At 35.8% G+C, this 21,302-nt stretch overlaps 1 protein-coding gene across 2 annotated transcripts; it reads left to right on the forward strand.

Annotated features, from left to right (window-relative positions):
• The first annotated feature begins 5,317 nt into the window (after positions 1 to 5,317).
• LOC107771393 (transcription factor MYB54-like) lies at positions 5,318 to 8,198 on the forward strand. 2 transcript variants are annotated; one of them, XM_075255733.1, is made up of 4 exons: positions 5,318 to 5,536; positions 5,824 to 5,965; positions 6,854 to 7,327; positions 7,759 to 8,198. In XM_075255733.1, the coding sequence occupies exons 2-4, from the start codon at positions 5,851 to 5,853 to the stop codon at positions 7,950 to 7,952; spliced, it is 783 nt and encodes a 260-aa protein (XP_075111834.1). In that variant the 5' UTR covers positions 5,318 to 5,536; positions 5,824 to 5,850; the 3' UTR covers positions 7,953 to 8,198. The 2 variants fall into 2 exon arrangements, with proteins under 2 accessions (XP_075111834.1, XP_075111835.1); XM_075255734.1 differs by having other exon boundaries at positions 5,840 to 5,965.
• The last annotated feature ends 13,104 nt before the right edge of the window (positions 8,199 to 21,302 follow it).

A 21,302-nucleotide genomic window follows, 5' to 3' on the forward strand; every position in this document is an offset into this window, starting at 1 on the left:
CTTTACACAATTTTCTTGAGGGATTTAAGTCTAAAGAAAAAGACAAAAAGATTTTTTTTGTTAGGTAGTGTAACAATTCTCCTTTGGTTTTTCTTTGTGCCGCGGTTCTTTTCCAAGGGTTTTATTTAAACTGGGTGTAGTTAGTCTTTTTTAGGAATAGGAGCCATTGTGTTGTGTTTTGAATTGAAGCAATATCTCTTGACTTTGTTATACCTTGAGAATAGTGAGTACTTTGGCTGTGACGCTTAGGCTCAGTTTTTGACTCTAGTATAAGTACCTTAAATTGTATGTTCTTAACTTTGCTTAACTGCTTTGACTAGAGTGTCTTGATGAAACCAATCCTGAGTGAGTCATGTACCATGTGCGTGTGAGGTTTGTTGTTATTCTGTGCATTGCATTTGATATCTAGAACTTGCCCCGTGTGTTTGTAAAGCGAAATAGTAGTTTTGATCAGTCTTGGAAGTGATATAGGCATTTCTTTGTTGAGCCAGATATGTATATTTTATCCGCCTAATTGTTATGTATCATAGTTAACTCCTTTTAGCCTGTAATCATGTTTCTTTGCCGACCACATTACAAGCCTTACCCCTTTGTTTGAATTAACCATCTATTTGAACTTTTTCACCTCTCATGAGCACTTGAATTGTTATGAACTTTGTAAAAGTTAAAGTGTGGGGTGGTTGGTTTGGCTTTTAAGTGGAACTAATGAAATAAGGAGAAAGGTGCACTGATTTAAAAAAGCAAGAGCCACTTGAATTGAAAAAGAAAAGAAAGAAAAAAAAATAGTTGTATTGCTGTAAAAAAATATTCTTTGATAGTGGTGACTCCTGATATAATTGTGCTTAAATAATTTGGGAGTTGATGTATATTGATGTGAATGTGGAGTTTGGTTTGATATAAGTATGGGGTTTGAATGTTAAAGTATATGTATTAAAGTGTTTAGGAAGGTGTAGTCACTCTTATATCTAAATGTATCCTACCCGTCCCGCAGCCTACATTACAACCAAATAAAGTCCTACTTGATCCTAGACTGAATGAGCTTGATTAGTAGAGTAGTACACTACGGGCAAGCCTATGGTGCATCTTTTGTGGCATATGAATGTTATTTATCAGAGTGAGTGAATTCTTTCAATCTTGAGTTCCTAAGTGTTTTAAATTTTATTTTGTGGAACTACTCTCTTTTGGTTGTGTGAGGGCACTTGAGTCATGAAGGAAAGGTAATGTCAGTGATCTCTATGTAAAGTAAGTGGGTGAGTTGTGAATAATGCGTGGTACTTGTGAGTCAAATCTTGAGGTGAAGATGTTACGCTTTTGTGCTTAGTCTATTTTAAATATTCTTGGTGTGATGAGTTAGGAGAATTATTTAAAAAGGCCGTGTCTATATAAAGTATAGTTTGATTGCACGAGGACGAGAATTGGTTTAAGTGTGGGGTGTTGATAATAGTTTATAATTGCGTATTTTAGTCGTTTATTACACTCTAATTTATTGCACTTTAATTGAGTTTGAGCTTTAAGCACTAGTGTTTTGCACTAACTGTGTGTTTTATGTCTTATAGGAGTGATTCCGAGCTATATAGATGTTATAGAATGAATTCAAGTAATTTGGAACTTTGAATTCTGAGTAAAAGTCCAAGGAATTAAGCCGGGATCGTGTCAGGGATCAACTTTGATAGTTAAGAACAAACGAAGACTCAAGTAGACATATTGTGCATTGTCTAGTAAAATAGACATAACTCTTTGCTCAAAACTTTATTTGGACTATATAATATATGGTTGGAAAGCTAACTCAATGGACTATAACTTTCATGTTTTAAGTTTTTCCAAATACTAAACGTAACAGGGTGAAAAATGCGGTCGAAACTGCAATCACGGACCTAGTCGCGGACTGAGGCAGTGCACTTGTTAATATGCGCGGCCACTAGCGCGCCCGCGCTAGTCCAGGCCTGGAAACTTGTCCTTTTTCACATTGGAAATTGTTTGGGCCAACCCTACTTGGTATATATACATGAAAAAACGGTATTTTGAGCAGGTTGGACAGATTTGAGACACAGATTTGACCTAAGGAGGCAGAGACACAATAGGAGCAAGGCGGAGAATTCTTCTACGAGTTTTTCCTTCCTCTTCCTATTCTTCATTGTTGGTTACGACTTTTAGTATTGTAGTTTTACATATTATTATGAATAGAAAATTTGTTATCTATGATTTTGATGGTACCTTTTGTTGAATAAGTTCTTGTTATGTTTTTATATAATTGAACCGTAGTATTTTCTCTATTTATTCAACTATATTATTCTTGTGGTTGATTGAAGGACCCTCAATTAGCTATGCCTATTTAGTATGTATTACTCGGGAGAGAGTGCATATTTAGGTAGTTGTTGAACAACATCACTCCCGACGTATGTGAGGAATCAATAACCAAGGGTTTAAAGGTGGTATTAGGGATAACGAAACCTTGGATACGATCTAAGTGAGCTATAATTATAGCCAGCTAGCGTAACTCGGAAGAGTATGTCTAGTAAATTGTCGTAATTACTCGGGAGCGAATTACAACATGCAGAGCGCTCATAATAGGTAGAGAATACTTAGGCGAAATTATAGAAGACATAGCGGGAAGGATTCCGACAATTGGGGAAATCATAACTCTAGACCTCCTTAACCTTGTGTCTAACCCTTAGTATCTGTAGTTGTTAATTTACTATTTTAATTTATTAGTTAATTAGTTAAACACAAGAATCTTAATATCTATAAATTAGAAACTGTTCAAACTTGTCTTCTTGGTGATAGTGAATAGCTGCAGCTAGGCCTTAGTTCTCTGTGGGATTAGACTCCGGACTTGTAAACCGGATTATATTTGCAACGACCGTTTAGTCCTTTTTATAAGACATAGTTGGACGTGATCAAATCTGTTATAAAACTTTGTGTTGGGTAGGAATGAGAAGGACTAATTAAGTGGATATGACATATATAGAAGCTGAGTTTTCCTTACAGATGTAGGTTGAGAGATGAATTAAGAAGGATTCTTATGTAGACTTCCTTTCCTAACAAGTTAAATTTTCTTAAATAAAATATTATAATAGACCAGCGTTAGGCCAACAATCTGAAAGGACTCTTATGTAGATATGACAAGTCAACAAAACTTTTTCGTTATTCTGAAATTTTAGCAAGATGCCTTTCAACGGTTTACCAGTTAATTAACTTCTGATACGACGTATGCCCTATACATGTCTCTCTTTTTTTTAAAAAAAAAATTATATGTCTCTTACTAGTTTATATTAATACTAGTATATAAGTATACGTGTTGCACGTGTATCTCATCTCAATGAATATAATTTTTGTAATATCATATAAATATTGTACTAATAGTTGTGTTTGAGTCATAAAATAAATAACTAAGAAAACATTGTAAGATAAATGACAAATATTGATCCAATGACGATTTAACTCTTAATACCGCTTATATCATAATTGATTTTCCTCTACTTTTTTTCTTTCAATGCTGATTCCTTCTTTAAGGGCGCAAATTTATGTAAACCATTTTGTCAATTTGAAAGATGATTTACTTATATGATGAATTTGTAATAGTATTGAATTGAATTTTTTTGCTAATCAATTAATGCAAACACATCGAATTTTTAATGTCAGCACATTTCAACTTTTAAATATTTAACTATGACAAGGATTGTGTATAGCACTTGCATTTACAATCCTTAACTCAATATATACTTGATCAACATTTTATTTTTGGATTTTTGTGTTTGAAGCTATGCTCAACAATTACAAAAAATAACTAAGAAAATAGCTTAGAATATATATATATGCATAATGGTATAATATTTTAAACTCTAGATGAATAAAATTATTTAAGACTTCAATTATACTATAATATATATTTTTCACTTTGATTTTCATAGAATTTTTTTACCTTATCAATAAAATATAAATACTCTATCTCCTTCTAAAAAAAGAAATCATTTGGAGTTAAAGATTGCCTACGCCCCTACGCAATCTAAATCTTCGAAAGGTAGAAGTTAAATATTGCTCATTTAATTTTTGTGATGGAAAAGATAAAGTTTTTTTTAATAGATTTGCTATGTTTCTTGTCGATTAAGCCTTATAAACGTATTTGTTCTGTTGTATGCAAGTTATTGTTGGTAATCCAAGGTAATAATGATTGATTGAGTTATAAATACTTTATACGATTTAAATAAGGAAACATTAATACACAAAATTTAGTTTCTTTTAGAATTGTAAATATTAGGAAAATAATTAAATGATTATTCCTTAATATGAGGAACATAATTAAAATGACTATTTTGTCTGGTATGGAATCTATTTTTAGAGGGTAAAAAAGGCAAACGATATTTTGTTAAGGGTCTTCGTGCTTTTAATATAGTATAGATATAGATTTAGCTTTTGATTATTTTTAACAGATTAAAATAAGATAACTGCCCTAATGCTGCTGGAATAGGATCTGTTTTGTCGAGGAATTAACTAGATATGCGAGAGTGGAACTTTATTAACGAGAAAAGGCAGCATTAATTCTTTGTTTAGTCAATTAGCAGCATCATTGTTGTTGATGACTCGTGACTAACAGGGTAAATGCATATATCAGCAATTGACTAGTTTTTTTTTTTTGGCATGTGTGTATGTAACATTAATTTATTTGTTTTCTTTAAATTTCTGAACCATTGTTAATAAATAGTACCACTACGATACTAAAACTTATATAGACGAAAAATTCAATCAAGGCATTGTTTCTGGTCATTTATATAGTTTTCAGGTTACTAATTCACTAATTATACACAATAATTACTTATATTTGGCTTTTAAATAGCTTGAAAACTTATTTACCGATAGTACAAAATCACGAAAAGTCAACCAAAGGATATCTACACATAATTCTTCATTAAAGTTGAAATTTTAATTGTGTAGATAAGGCAAGTCCTTATTATTGGTAACAGTAACATGATAATGTTATATTGTTTTAATCCGTAGATATATGTAAGTCAAACTATTTGGCATGCATAATCGAAAGAATCTTTAAGTTTCATTTAATTAGTTTGGGATAAATCCAAACATAATAAATCATGTCTTGTGAATTTGTGATTTTATCATAGCCAGAATTTAAAGCTTATGGGTTCAAAATTACAAATTTGCACATATTCAACGAATTTCTTAAGATAAATATAAGGTCTGAATCAAAGTTACTAGGTTCGCGTAAACTTATAGCTTATACATTAGTTCCGCCCCGAATTGGAGATTATTATATATATATATATTGTATATTAATTTGGGGGAGTTATGTTGTAGTCATAAGAGGAAGGAGGAAATGAAAAGGATTACCGTAGGGTGGGTTATGAGCAGGCGTCATGTAGGTTAGAAAAACTGGAAAAGACGTTGAAAGCAGAACAAAACTCACCCACCTACGCAACCATATATCCTTCTCTCTCTCTTTGATATATCCACTGAGTTGATCCAAAAGTATTAAAGCTTTCATGTTTTTGTTTGTTAGCCTAAACGTTGGCATCAATCGCAGGTATACCAATTTTCTCCAAATTACTACTCCAAACCTCTTCCACTTCCTAACGGAAACTGCTTCTCAAATATCCTCCTCATCTTCTTCTATTATATATTATCAGATTATATTGTGTACACATCTGGTTTCTTCTCTAGGTTAAATTTTACTCATTTGATATATGTAGTACTGTTTTTCTGGTGTGTTTCTCTAATTAGCTGCACCCTAAGAAACGTACGTACTGTACGTAGGGTTTCTGAACAGTAGTACTCTATTGGTTTAGAGATTTGTTTCTTAATTAATATTAGATTTTGGGCCTGCGAGATCGATCGATCATGTGTAGCAGAGGGCATTGGAGGCCTCATGAAGATGAGAAACTCCGGGAGTTAGTTGCTAAATATGGACCTCATAATTGGAATGCTATTGCTGAAAACTTGCAGGGCAGATCAGGTACTCATGAACATCTACGATTAATAGTAGTATATATTCTTAGGTTTTTCAAAAGACAAAGAATCAAAAAAGAATTGAAATTATGCCAGCCATTGGAATCATATGAAGGTCAAAGTCCATTCATATTTTTTTTAAAACTACTACTCTGTACAAGTCTGTCAGTAACGGAATGTTTCATCAATCGGGAAATGTTTTGGTGATAAGACCCGGAGATATCGCCTAATAATTAAGTAGAAAAGGAAGGAGCGGAGGAAGGAAGTATATGGAGTATACAACATATAATCTTCGCCATGCTATATAGCAGCTAGCCTCCTATGGTAGCAAATGATTGGAAAAATATAATTTAAAGTAAACCATGCACGTCTGATCTCCAAGAAAATAAGACTTACATTCATCTTTATCATTATACCCCTTAAATTAACTTACTTTCTCTACCTTAAGGTCTTCTGTATGATTTATGCCTGCTTAGTTAATTACGGTATTGGTTCTATTGGCCTCATTAATTTAAGTGCATTTGTCTTCCCTTTCTTTTGGTACTCCTATTAAAGAAAATCAAGGAAAAAAGAAAAAAAAAAGTTATGTTAATTAACTTGAGGGGTAAATAAATAATCATGAGGTGCAACTGTTTAGCATATGTACATACTATCATGTTAAGGTTATAAATATTAAGGGATTAAGCTTATATACACACAACGTAGTGAATAATTTTTAGCAATATATATAAATGTATTTTAATATTTTGTAGCACATGTAACACATTTTATTTTCTAGGTTATTAATCTCTTATTATGGACGGATATCATTTAAATGGTCTGAGAGTATGCAAATTAAATTCTTTTACACTATCAGTATTAAACTCTCTATTGATATTATCCTTATTTTGTTCAGGGAAGAGTTGTAGGTTGAGATGGTACAATCAGTTGGATCCAAGAATTAACAGAAGCCCATTCACAGAAGAGGAAGAAGAAAGACTACTTGCATCTCACAGAATTCATGGGAATAGATGGGCTATAATTGCTAGGCTTTTTCCAGGTCGTACTGACAATGCTGTTAAAAATCATTGGCACGTTATTATGTCAAGAAGATGCAGGGAAAGATCTAAGATTTATTCTCTGAGAAATATTACTGCTGCCCCTAAATCAACAAGCCAACAAGACATGAGTACGACTTCGCCGAGTGATCTGCAGGATGATAATAATATCCACGATATCATGAGAAAAAGAAGTTCCAATATTTCTATTGATCATCATCAGCAATTATTAGAAAGATTTAATTATTATCCTTTCACTAATAATAATTCCCTTTATCCAAAAGAGCTTCATTTCAATCACCTTCCAGCTCAGCGTTTGAAGATGGATGAAGGTACAGCACTACATTCATAGTTTGCTCGAAGTTTTTCTCTCGATATTTTTCTTTTATTTTTGGTATTTTGTCAGTACTGTGATGTGACGTGTTATCATGTATGTCTACAGAGGCGGATCTATGATATAAATTTGATAGGTTCAACTAAGTTCTTACCATTGAATTCATTAGACTTTTGAATTTCAAAATTGAATATTTTTTGAATTTTAGTGATTACTTTTCACATACATGTATCTATATATCCATCTTGAAAATATATACTAGGTTCAGTTGAACCTGTCGACTATATGCTATATCAGCCACTAGTGTGACCATCTCTCAGAAAAGCTTAATATATTAGAAAGAGAGCACACTTTTATTACTTAATTATCTTCAATATGACGAAAGCTTTTATGTTCGATAATGCTAACTATTTGGTGTGGGAATTGCAGGCAAGAATGAAGCAGTGGAATGTTATGACTTTCTACGAGTCAATACAGGCTCAAATAAAAGTGAGGTGGTAGAGAACAATATTATAAGAAGGGATGCTGAGGAAGTGGAACAAGAAGCTGGGGATAATAATTCCCTACAAAGCAAGGCTCCAGTGCGTTTTATAGATTTCCTCTCAGTTGGAGACTCATCGTAATTTCTTCACTCCTTTGATTTAAGAGGAAAATCTTCACTATAGATTTAGTGAAACGATATTTATATGTTGCACACAATTTGGGAACACTAACCGGCCTGGAGCCCTGTAAAATTAAGTTTTCTGCACGCATAAAATCAAGGTTTATGCATGCATAAGGTCTATTGTATGAATATTATTATATGTAATCTTATCACTATGAGTTGACTCTGGAAATGAAATAAAATGGGAGAAAGTCAAAAGCTCTAACGGGTGTCAAACCCTTAATTCATTAGCTTTTACATAGAATTTTGTGATCCAAGTCACCACTCGCTTTTTACATGCATTAATTATACTAGTATCTATAAACGTGTGTTGCACGTTAATAATGATACATGATGATTTAAATATTTATTTATATGAAAGAACAATAAAATTTAATTAATGAGAGAAATTTTATGTATAATAATACAATAATCATCTAAATGCCGAAAAATAATTTACATTAGCATAATACATGAATTTAAAATAAAAAGACATCATCAAAATTTACACAAATGATCAATTTTGTCATGTTAGTTAGACAATTATGTATTATAGTTTAAAAGCGTTTAGTGTGATGGTATCTTAACGTACACTTCTTTGTGGATAATATATTTTGTGTATGTTTCCTCCTAATGCTTTGATTGCTCTGCCTTAACCAAGATTCTTATTGTCGATCTTGATATCCGTCTTGAATGTAATGATCCGACCGGTCGTTTTGCTGTCTAGAATCTCGCTCCCCTAAATAAGACTTTCCGTACTTGCTTTTACTGATTTATGAGTTGTGGGGGTGGTTAGTTCGGGATTTAGAAAAGTTTGGGTTGAATTCGGAATACTTGGTTCCTTAAGGTTGGCTTAAAAGTCCAAGTTTGACTTCGGTCAACATTTTGAGTAAACGACCTCGGAATGGGGATTTGACGGTTCCAATAAGTTCGTATGGTAATTTTGAACTTGGGTGTATGTTCGGATCGGGTTTCGGACGATCCTGGAGCGTTTTGGCGCCTAATAGTGAAAGTTGATTCTTGAAGGTTTTGAAAGTTCTTTAAGTTTGGTTTGGAGTGGATTTTGGTGATATCTAGTTCCAAACAGAATTTCGAGACCTGGAATAATTTATAATGTCATTTAAGACTTGCACACAAAATTTGGTGTCATTCTGAGTAGTATAAGTATGTTTCGGCACATTGAAAGTAAATTGAAAAACTTGAAGTTTATAAGTTTGATTCAATTGGTTTTAGGGTGTGATTCTTAGTTTTAATGTTGTTTCGGGCATTGCGGGAGTTCGAGCGAGTCCGTTTTATGATTCCAAACTTACAGGTATATTCGGACGGGGACCCGGGGGTCCCCAGCGTCAATCGGACAAGGCCCAGACCAAGTTGAAAGTTGGAGCAAGAGCTGAAGCTCCAGCTGCTGTCATAACTACACCTGCGGTTGGTCAACCGTAGGTACGAGACGACAGAAGCAGACAACTCCTCGCAGACGCGGCCCAATGAGAGGAGCCCAGGTTCCGCAGATGTGGCTCCTTTTTCGCAGAAGCGGGATCGTAGGAGCGGCAGCCCGTCTGCAGAAGCGATCCCAGCCAATACCGCAAAAGCGGACACCGGTCTGCAGAAGCAGATCAGTAGGTGCGGCCTATGCACCGCATGTGCGAAAATTGCTGGGGCAGTGAGGTTCAATTAATATGGGACTTAAGCCATTCACTTATTTTCTCTCACTTTTTGGGTGATTATTGGAACTTTTTGAGAGAGATTTTCACCTAGCTTTTGGAGGTAAGTAAATTTTACCTATTGTGAGTTCAATACATAGATTATGGATAGATAAACATGTAAAATTAGAAAAAATCAAGGGTTTAGGTGAAAACCTAGGGTTTTGACAAAATGAGAATGGGATTTAGTAGAAATCATATATTTATGTTCCTAAGATTATGGGTAACAACTTCCTTTAAAAATTTTCGGAATCCGAGCATGTGGGCTCGAGAGTGAGTTTTAGGAATATTGCAATTTAAGTTGGGTAATCACTTAAATGATGGAATTTTGAACTTTTGAGCATAGATTGATTAATTTATGTAATGTTTGACTAGTTTCGAGTCGTTTGGCATCAAATTTGGAGGTTTGAGCGCGTTCTTGAATTGAAAAGTAGGCTTTGAGATGAGGTAAGTCTCCTTTCTGACCTTGTAAGAGGGAGTTAACCCCATAGGTGAATTAATAAATGTATGTACCTATCTGTGGGGGCTACGTACATATGTGGTGACGAGAGTACGTACGTAGCTATTATTATGTTATTGTCTAGGTAGTTTAGGACCCGTATCATGCTATATTTGAAATGCTTGCATCCTTACTTGCTATTATGATCACTTAAGTCATGCTGAAAATTCGTAAAATAATTATACAAAGTTATACTCACTTACTTAAGGATTTGTATGAAATACTTGACTGTAAATGGGCAATGTATGTTTTATTGAAAATAAATTATTTTTGTGGTTCGGGCCGAGCACCTCGGTAGTAAATAGATGCATCTATAGTTCGCGTCGTTCAAAGACCTCGACATATTTGCGCATGCTAATTATGGAATTCTCTCTGATTCATACTACTTAAATGCCTTGAAATGTAAGTGTTTAAATGATATGACTAAAATTGAAAATCATATTTATGAAAGAAAAACTCATCACTTCCTGTTATTAAAATATCATTATTATTCATGATATCCATGCTCAACATAACACTTTAATTATGTAACGACCCAAAGCTATAGGCTGCAACAGGCACCCGGTACCTTACTTAACTGAGTACCAATATAACATATCTTTCTCATTGTACTTTTATTGGCAAATGGGCCAAACGGGCCGTTATAAGCTAACCAGAATAAACATAGGGGAACACTCAATATAGGACGACCCAACCTGATATAAAAAAACCTTATACATGTGACATACAAGCCTATAAGGCTAACATGATCATTTGTAAACTCAAAACATAGGCCGGTAAGGCCATACAAGTATTTGTATACATTGGTCTACAAGCCTCTAAGAATACATACTTATTATAAAGGTCGGGACAGGGCCTCACCATACCAAACAATATACATCTAAATTATATTGACCAAACAAGCAACTTCGGAGCAAATGGAGCGCACCAACATTTTCCGCTGAGCTGATAGTCTACTTGGAGGATTCTCGACCTGTCTATCAGGACCTGGAGGCATGAAACGCAGAGTCCCCAAGTAAAAGAAACGTCAGTACAAATAATGTACCGATTATGTAAGGATGAAAATCAGTAAATAATAGAAGTGAGAGAAACATGGAGTAAAAGACTCGACATGTAAGTTTGGATAACTCTGTAAATCATGAAATACTTATAGTGTCATGCATATGCGTATGAATGTCATGTCGTGTATAGGTACATGTGTTCATAACATCATCAAGCCTCCGAGGGCATCCCATCATATCATCTCAACCACTGTGGACAAAATTATCAACGCATACGAGCTGATCAGGTGGTGGAGCGTATATAATGCCGTAACCTTTTTCCAGATCCCATATACATATATATTCATATATATGCATATATAACACCATATGGTCATGGGTCAATGTATATGAATGGAATTCATGAGAAGTACACCAATAAAATCTCTCAGAATTGCCATAAGACCATTATGCCTCTGATTAATATCACGGCATAAACTTTATGAACTTACGTATTTTTTGAGACCCATGAACAGACGATAGAATAATAAGACATATGGGAATTCAAGAACATAGGCACCTATAATACTTCTATGAATAGAGTCATTTATGAAAGTTGTGAATTTACTCATATTGTTTGTATCATATGGATTATGCCAAAAGGAAAGAAAGGATAACCCTAACATACCTGAGCCAATTCCCTTGACAGTCCCTCTAATACACGTTGTCACACCTTCTTTTTCCTACTCCAAAAGGGGTATAAGGTGTTTTTTCCAATTTAAGTGACAATCGAAACGAGATTAATTATTAGAATTTACAGTCGCCACTTGGAATAATTTATGGTGTCCCAAGTCACCAGTTAAAATCTCGAATCGAGAAAAGATTGACTCTATTTTATAGTCCGCGAACACAGAAATCCGGGTAAGGAATTCTGTTAACCTGGGAGAAGGTGTTAGGGATTTCCGGGTTCCGTGGTTCTAGCACGGTCGCTTAACTATTATTATTGGCCTAGTTATCTGATTTTAAAACACGTTTTAGCCTATGATAGATTTTAATTTATTAACTGCTTTTAATCATTTTTAAGAAGATTCAACGCTATTTAAAACACGCCTTGGACCACGCCACATGAAATGTACCCGCAGTCCGCGACACATTTTATCTAACGTTGTTGAGATTTGGATTTGGGTCACATGAAATGCACACCCGAGTTTAAGGAAGTTCATTTAAAATTATGCGCCTAAAGCAATTACGCTCTTTCAAGTTTGCGAGGGCCGTGGAAAATTCGCTAAATGGCACACCTCGATTTCTAAAGAATTAAAATTAATTAAGTGAGGGCCATAAATCATATGTTTGGCTAGTATGGCACACCTCAAATTAACTATAAGGATCTACTAATTAAATAAGGCTTAAAGAAATTATAACTACTTCTAACTAATGTTCGAACTTAAGTCGTTAATCAAAGGGCCAGTAAAGAGGAAGATCTGATCAATTATCTATTCAAAAAGAGCCTGGGCTTGGCAGCAGGCCCAACAATTTATTGAAAATCTCCATATTGATGCAGAAAGTAACGGGACTGAGCCTAAACCTGACATAGTCGTGAGGCTGCAAACCCCCTTTGTCTCACAATAGCTTCGAAGTTCAGGCCCAAAAGAGGCCTAAACTTTAAAAAAATGCAAGCTGAAGGCAGGGGACCCAAGATCGAGCCTAGACGAAGCAAGATTGACATACAAACCTAAGAGAAATGCCAAAATGATCCTAATCATCAGTACCTAGCAACTTGACATGCAGGAGACATTAAACGCTTTTAAAACTATCTTACATTCATACTTTGATTATCAAACTTCAATTTATGTTAAGCCAACTGATTTCATTAAAAAACCCCATATAAAACTCAACAACTAATGCAAACCTCAATTGTAGAACATTAGACCCAAGCCAATAATGGACTGATTTTATGAAAAATATTCAACATTAAACTCACAGATTCCTCTTCACTAACATTCATATACCAATTTTACACATGCGGATATATTAAACGCAGAATACTTAAACCAACATATGCTGAATCTTCACACATTAGCCTTCAAATACTACACACAACCACTAGCTCTATGTTACTATTGCAGAAGAGACCATCGGATCCTTTTCAAAAGAGTATTACAACATTAATCACAAATCCAGTTACACCCCAATTCAGCAGAAAGAAACAGAGTAAACATGCTGATTCTCTTCATAGTTTTAACTTTAACTATTACACAGAACATTTAAAGCATGAATTAGCAAGCGTTGATCACTAGATAATCTAATGAGTGAGGGGTTAATCACATCCAACTAACACATAATGAGAGAGATATGAGAGGGACAGAATGAGAAAAGGAATGATTCAGCTCAGAAGTTCGTGTACAAACTAAAATCTAAACAAAATTATCTTCATTAACTTCTGCAATTCAGTAGTTATTACAGCTGAAGAAATACCTATTATAGCAAAGGTAAACATAGAACTTTGAGAATGAGCTTTAAGAAGCACCAAGCTAACAGGTACAACACAGATCAGCAGTAAAATCAAGTCACACAGCTTCCAAAAATCCAGCAATTTTAGCCTTTTTAAGCTATCTTTACCTAGATAAAACAAGAGTTCTTTTAAGCTTTTTGAATTCCAGTTGACACTCAAGACTAGGAACAAATCCAAAACCAATTTCCACCCCAAAAAAGATGCAGAAATTTCAATGCATTTTCAGAATCACTCTCTCAGTCGTTTGTGCTTTTCAGTACTTTTTTAGTCCCTCCCCCTCTGGCTTGTGTATGAAGAAACAGTCCTTTTATAAGTAGCTTTTAGGGAAGCCGAAAGTGAGTCAGTTTATTGCCTTTAAATCCCTCTCCAATTCTCATTTTTGCTATTGTGCCCTTAATTTAAAATTAGTTTTTCAGAGTTGCCCTTAACCCTCCTTCTAGGAAGCTTCTTAATCAGTTATAATAGATTCCCTATGCTAAACTACCCAAAATACCCTTTAAACCCCTGCTTTTTACTTCAAAAACCAAATGGGTCAAATTGACCCATTTACTTAAACCCCCAAATGAATGGGCTGTTCTTTGAACATGGGTCGAAATTGAACCCAGGGCCCAAACAACAACTGATCCAACTAGATTCTGATTTTACCAAGAGCAAAAGGAAACAAACATTTATTTAAAAACTAAAATTTAACTACACGACTGATTAATTACATAAACAAGCACAAAGTGAATTAGGTTATTAAATCGAAGTGACCAAATTAAATTAAACTTATGAGACTAAAACAAAAAGCAAAATTAGAGGTTCAAGCATGTCATTAACAAAATCAGAGAATAGACCTTTAAACCTCGAAAAGAAAACTGAACAACAAAACGAACACAAAAATTAATCTAGGGGAAAAACCTAAGTTCATAATCTTGCTCGAATTTCAGTCAAAACAATAAAACTAACTAAAGAAAGGAGAATAAAAGAAGAGGGATAAAAGGTGAAGTAAACAAATACGGACAGAAAAAAACTTACCCAGTAAAACCCGAAACACCATTGGACATCTTGATTAAACGAAATTAATACTAACCACTTGTTCTTTGTCAAGAACAAATAAGCAACATCAATTCACGTTGAATCAACTTCAAACATGAAAGAACGGAGGCATATGGTCATGCATTCCATAGAATCAAAGAGAGTCGATTTTGGGCTTTAGGGCTCCAAACTTAGATTTAAGATTTGGACGGAATGGGTAGTCTTTGGATAAAACTAATAGTGGATTCAGAATGAGGAAACAACGAGGGTTATATAGTCAAGATTTGGTAGAGCTTGGAGATCCGCCGCCACCGGTGGCGAATTCCGGTGGGTGGTCGGCGACAATGAAGATAAAGAGGCGAGAGAGAGAAGATGAAGCGTAGTCTTAGGTTAATTCATGGATTTTTGGACACTTTTAATTAAAGTGGGGGAAGTGCTCCTGGCCATTGGATGCACTGAGATGAAGGGTTGAGATTGAACTTGAATAGGGAACTCCAAACGATGTTGTTTGGTTAAGCTGCAAAGGCTGGATCGGGTTGAAGGTAATTTAGGCCAAATTGGATGGGTTTTCTGGGTGGGATCGATTGGGCTTGGGGAAGATCTAATTATAAAAATCCCAAAAATCAGACATCTCTTTCAATTTCTTTCCTTTTCTTTTTCTTTCAATTTTCAAAATCTTTCCTTTTCAAATTAAAATTTAAAATCTAAATTAATTAACAAACCAAAGTACCCTACCAAATTAGACTCATTACTCAAAATAATACTTACCACAACTAATTAATTACCAAATTAAAAGAAAACTACAAAATCCGAAGCTAAATGCAAAAATGAGTTATTTCTGTGATTTTTCTATTTTTTGTAACACAACTAAATTACTGATTAATTTAAAAATGCAAAATTAAATCCTAAATACAAATGCTATGTATTTTTTTATTTTCATGAATTAAATAAAATAAACGTGCACAGATGAATGCAAGCAATTAACAAAAAAAATACTACAAAAATCCACGAAATTGCAAACAATGCGAAAAATTTATTTTGGTTGAATTTATGGGAATGATTCATATAGGGCACAAATTACGTGCTCACAGCTGCCCTCTTTGCTTGAAAACACGAAGAGTTTTCGTGCAAAGATAAAGTGAGCTGATACGAGCGATTTTTGCCCGTTTTAATACTCCGTGGGAAGCATTTTTGAAAGATTTAACCGCACCCTAATTCTGAGGTTGCCTACATATCCTTGACTATAAAAGAATCAGGTTAGTGTAGTTCAGGAAGTTTCGGTAGCTAGGACTACCAGGAAGCTGTGATTTCACTGTTGCTACTGCTTGCTAAACTCCTTATTACACCAAGACAAAATAACAGAAGCTAGACTAAACCATGATCTACGAATTAAAGAATCCTATCTATATCTTCAAATTTGATCTTGCAGTTCCTATTGCTCTGTTGACTCGTACTCTCCAGGCAAAATTCCTTTGTTGCTGACTTGAATTGTAATCTGAGATGTTTTTCCCTTTTCTCCAGGTGGGCGCCTGATTGTTGAACTTGAACCGTCTTCCTTCGAACATTGCTACTTTCCCTTTGTTCTTCCAGTTGGGCTCCTGATTACCAACACTTGAACTTCTTCCCTTCGTTCTTCAGGCAGGCTCCTGATTACCAACACTTGAACTTCTTCCCTTCGTTCTTAAAGCGGGCTCCTGATTACCAACACTTAAACTGCTTCCCTTCGTTCTTCAAGTGGGCTCTTGATTACCAACACTTGAATTGCTTCTCCCTTGCTCTCCAGGTGGGTGCCTAATTTCAACAAAATAGACAAAACAAAGAGAATTTTCTACCCAGTTTGGTAGTTGGGCGCATCTGTGAATGTTAATCGAATCATGTTACCAAATATCTCTAATAATTTGAAAGCTAAATTCAATTATCCAAGAGGGTCCTGAGAACTCCTAGTTAAATGACAGTTTTAAAGCTAAGTTATATTTCCTAAAGGTATGACTTTCGCTAAGTCTTGTTATCTAAGAAAGTTTTAAAACTACATCCCATTATCCAGGAAGCTCCTGAAAGTTAAAAACAAATTTCATCTTAAGCGTGACAACTTTAAGGCTAAATTATATTTCCCTACGGCAGAACTAACACTAAATCCTATTAACCAGTGAAGGTCTTGAATCTAAGTCCCATTATTCAGGAGGGTCCTGAAAATTTTGAATTGAATCCTATCCTAAGAATAAAAACTTCAAAGCCAACTTATATTTCTTTAAGGTAAGACTTATGCTAGATCTTGTTACTCATGAATGTTTTGAATTTTAAACTAGGTCCCATTATCTAGGAGGTCCTGAGAGCTTACGGTCAAACCTGTCTGGTACTTGCTTTCCTTATGGAAGGTTTCTCCGAAACACACGAAATTCCTTGCCCCTGTTTTAAATCAAAAAAAAATCTTGTCAGTTTAAAATGTGGTGGTTAGTTTGTGGCATTCTTGCTAAAGGTGGCTCTTCCTTTGTCGTGTTTTACTTTGACTTGCTGCCTTGAACTGGCCAAGTTTTGACTTTCTGAATGATCCTCAACCGCAAGACCCTGGATGACCCGAGTGCTCTATACCCAAACCGTTGCTTTACATTTCTGACCCCTCTATTTGAACCTCTACATCGCTCACGAAATTACTAAATCATTCCACCGATGGAGCTTTCACTGACACTTTATGTCCCACTTTACATCATACTATCTCTGACATGCTTTGGCCGTACTGTGCTTTGTGAAATTTTGGAAGTTGGTAGTGAGCTTTGAAATCCTTTCTTATTTACTTAAACAAGACTAACATTGGAAACATCTTAGCAATAAACCCAACAGAAATGAAATGCAATGACTTTGAGAGTCAGGAATAAGGAAGAAAAATCCAAAACTGAATGACTGTTTGAAGGGCAAAGAGAAAAGAGACTTATCTGAGTGGAACAGTTGTTACCAATGATCATGACATGCATTTCAGATTAATCAGCCCAGTCTATCCAATCAATCAACTTTCAGTTGTCATACTTTATGCTCCAAGATCTTCAAAACTCAATTTCTTCAGCAAATCACTGACCCTGTTCGGCCTACGGTGCCCTGAAGGGTTTTCACCAACAAGCCTCTCTCATTTGTTCCTCTCTCAACTCGCTGTCGCTTTACGGTGCCCGTGAGGGTTTTCACCAATAAGACTCTCTCATTTTTATTTTTCCTGCTTAGACCGGAGTGTTGCCCCTGATATGAATCACCTCTACCTGCTCGACTTGGAATCTCTCAAAGACTGATCAGAAGATCTTTCTTTGGATCGTAATGTGGGCTTTCAGATTGGGTTAAAAAGAAAGGATATCAAAAGGCTCAAAACAATTCAAATGCGTTCAAAATTAAAAATTTTGGAATTAGATTTCTTACAACAACCACAACTTCTACCCAAGTTTCTTTGCTTGGGGACTTTTGAATTTTATTTTGATGGGACCAAACCGTGAGGCTGCCTACGTATCCTTAAAAGGAATCAGGTTGAACGTAGTTCATGTCATAAAAATTACTTTGCTGCTGTGATTTTCTCTTTTCTTTTCTTTTCTTTTCTCTTCTCTTTTTTCTTCTCTTTTTCCTTTTTGTTGTTTTTTCTCTCTCTTTGTTTTTCTCTTTTTCGTTCCTTCCTTTATCTTTTCTTTCTTTTCCTTTACTTATCTCTGCGCTCACGTTTCTAAATTTTGCTACTAATTCCAAAAGAGGGGTATGAAAGAAAATAAATAAATAAGGCTCAAAGGGGTAACAAAGGATAAGGTGTTTAGATAGCAGAATAAAATGTCTTCGTCATTCCAATCTTCAAAACGTGCCAAGTACAAACAAACATAATTTAAACCAAAGAAATCATACATAATATCTTTTGACGACATCAGAATTGATAGCCATGTCTACACATTTGCCTTCTATATCTATTAAATACAATGCACCATTAGACAACACTCTTGTTACAATGAACAACCCTTGCCAATTTGGGGCGAACTTGCCTTTTGCTTTAGCCTGATGTAGAAGGATATGTTTCAATACTTGCTGACCCACTTCAAATGTCCGGGGACGCACCTTCTTGTTATATACTCTTGCCATTCTCTTTTGATACAACTGGCCATGACATACTGCTGCCAACCTCTTCTCATCAATCAAACTCAATTTCTCCAGACGGGTTTTGACCCACTCATTATCATCAATCTCGGCTTCAGCAACAATTCAAAGGGATGGAATTTCAACTTCTATGGGTATTACTGCTTCAGTGCCATATACCAACAAATAAGGAGTTGTGCCTACTGAAGTGCGAACAATAGTGCAATAACCCAACAACGCAAAGGGTAGTTTTTCGTGCCATTTCCTAGAACCTTCCACCATTTTCTGAAGTATCTTCTTTATGTTCTTGTTGGCTACCTCGACTACTCCATTCTCCTTGGGACGGTATGAGGTGGAGTTGCGATGCGTAATCTTAAACTGTTGACATACCTCTTTCATCAAATGACTGTTGAGATTAGCACCATTATCTGTGATGATCACTTTTGGGATCCCGAACCGACAAATGACATTTGAGTGAACAAAATCGACCACTACTTTATTGGTCACAGACTTGAAAGTTTTAGCTTCAACCCATTTGGTGAAATAATCAATGGCTACCAGAATGAACCTGTGCCCATTGGATGATGCTGGCTCAATTGGTCCGACGACATCCATACCCCAAGCAACAAAGGGCCATGGTGTGGACATTGTGTGAAATTCAGATGGCGGAGAATGAATCAAATCTTTGTGTACTTGGAATTGATGACATTTGCGCACAAAACTAATAAAATCTTGCTCCATGGTGAGCCAATAATAACCTGCTCAGAGAATCTTCTTTGCCAGAACATACCCACTTATATGCGGCCCGCAAACCCTGGAATGTACTTCGATCATGATAGTTGATGCTTGTCTAGCATCTATGCATCTCAACAAACCAAGATTTGGAGTTCTTTTGTACAAAACTCCTCCACTGTGGAAAAACCCACTTGTCAAACGTTGAATTGTTCTCTTTTGATCCCCCGTGGCTTGTACCAGATACACCCTCATTCTGATGTACTCCTTGATATCGTGGAACCACGGCTCACCATCAAGTTCCTCTTCCACCATGTTGCAGTAAACATGCTGATTGCGAAACTAAATATGCAGAGGGTCAACATAAGCTTTGTCCGGATGGTGCAACATTGATGCCAAGGTAGCTAAAGCATCGGAAACCTCATTATGGATCCTTGGAATATGCTTGAACTTTACTGATCAAACCCGTTGACAAAGATCATGCAAACATTGTCGGTACAGTATGAGCTTTAAATCCCGTGTTTCCCATTCTCCTTGAATCTGGTGCACCAGAAGGTCCGAGTCTCCCAAGACCAAGACTTCCTGGACACCCATGTCTATAGCTATCCTCAAACCTAAAATGCATGCGTCGTACTCAGCCATGTTGTTGGTACAGTAGAAACGAAGATGAGCCGTAACAGGGTAGTGATGCCATGTTTCATAAATAAGTACAACTCCTATCCCAACGCCTTTCACGTTAGCAGCTCCATCAAAGAAAAGTTTCCAACCTGCTTTTCAACCTGTTCCAACTCATCAATGTGAATTACCTCTTCATCAGGGAAGTAAGTCTTCAAAGGTTCATATTCTTCATCCACCTGGTTCTTGGCCAAATGGTTGGCCAATGCTTGGGCTTTCATCGCAGTCCGAGTCACATAGAAGATGTCAAATTCTGTGAGCAAGATTTGCCGCTTTGCGAGTCTCCCTATGGGCATAGGCTTCTGAAAGATATACATTAATGGATCCAAACGAGAAATGAGGTAAGTAGTGTAGGATGACAAATAGTGCTTCAACTTCTGTGCTACCCAAGTTAGGGCACAATATATCCTTTCAAGGTGAGTGTACTTAACCTCATAAGATGTGAACTTCTTGCTGAGATAATAGATGGTTTACTCTTTCCTGCTGGTGATGTCATGCTGACCTAACACATAACCAAATGAATTGTCCAAGACCGTCAAATACAGAATCAAAGGTTTCCCCAGATCTGGTGGGACCAACACATGTGGGTTTGACAAGTACCCCTTTATCTTATCAAATGCTTCTTGACACTCATCTATCCACTTGACCGCATCATCCTTCTTCAACAGCTTCAAGATAGGCTCACAAGTAGTCGTGAGCTGAGCAATAAACCTGCTGACGTAGTTCAGCCTCCCTAACAGACTCATCACCTCAGTCTTGTTCCTTGGAGGTGGCAATTCTTGGATAGCTTTGATCTTTGATGGATCCAATTCAATTCCTCGATATTTGACTATGAATCCCAACAGTTTTCCAGATGGGACGCCAAATGTGCACTTGGCGGGGTTAAGCTTAAGATTGTACCTACGAAGCCTCTGGAAAAAATTTCTCAAATCTCTGGCGTGGTCAGACTGCTTCCTGGATTTTATGATCACATCATCCACGTAGACCTCGATCTTTTTGTGTATCATGTCATGGAATATGCTCATCATTGCCCTCATGTAAGTTGCCCCAACATTTTTCAAACCAAAAGACATGACCCAGTAGCAATATGTTCCCCATGGCGTGATGAATGCCATCTTTTCCG

This window comes from Nicotiana tabacum, chromosome 6, assembly GCF_000715075.1.
Source record: "Nicotiana tabacum cultivar K326 chromosome 6, ASM71507v2, whole genome shotgun sequence".
NCBI classification, from domain to species: Eukaryota; Viridiplantae; Streptophyta; class Magnoliopsida; order Solanales; family Solanaceae; genus Nicotiana; species Nicotiana tabacum.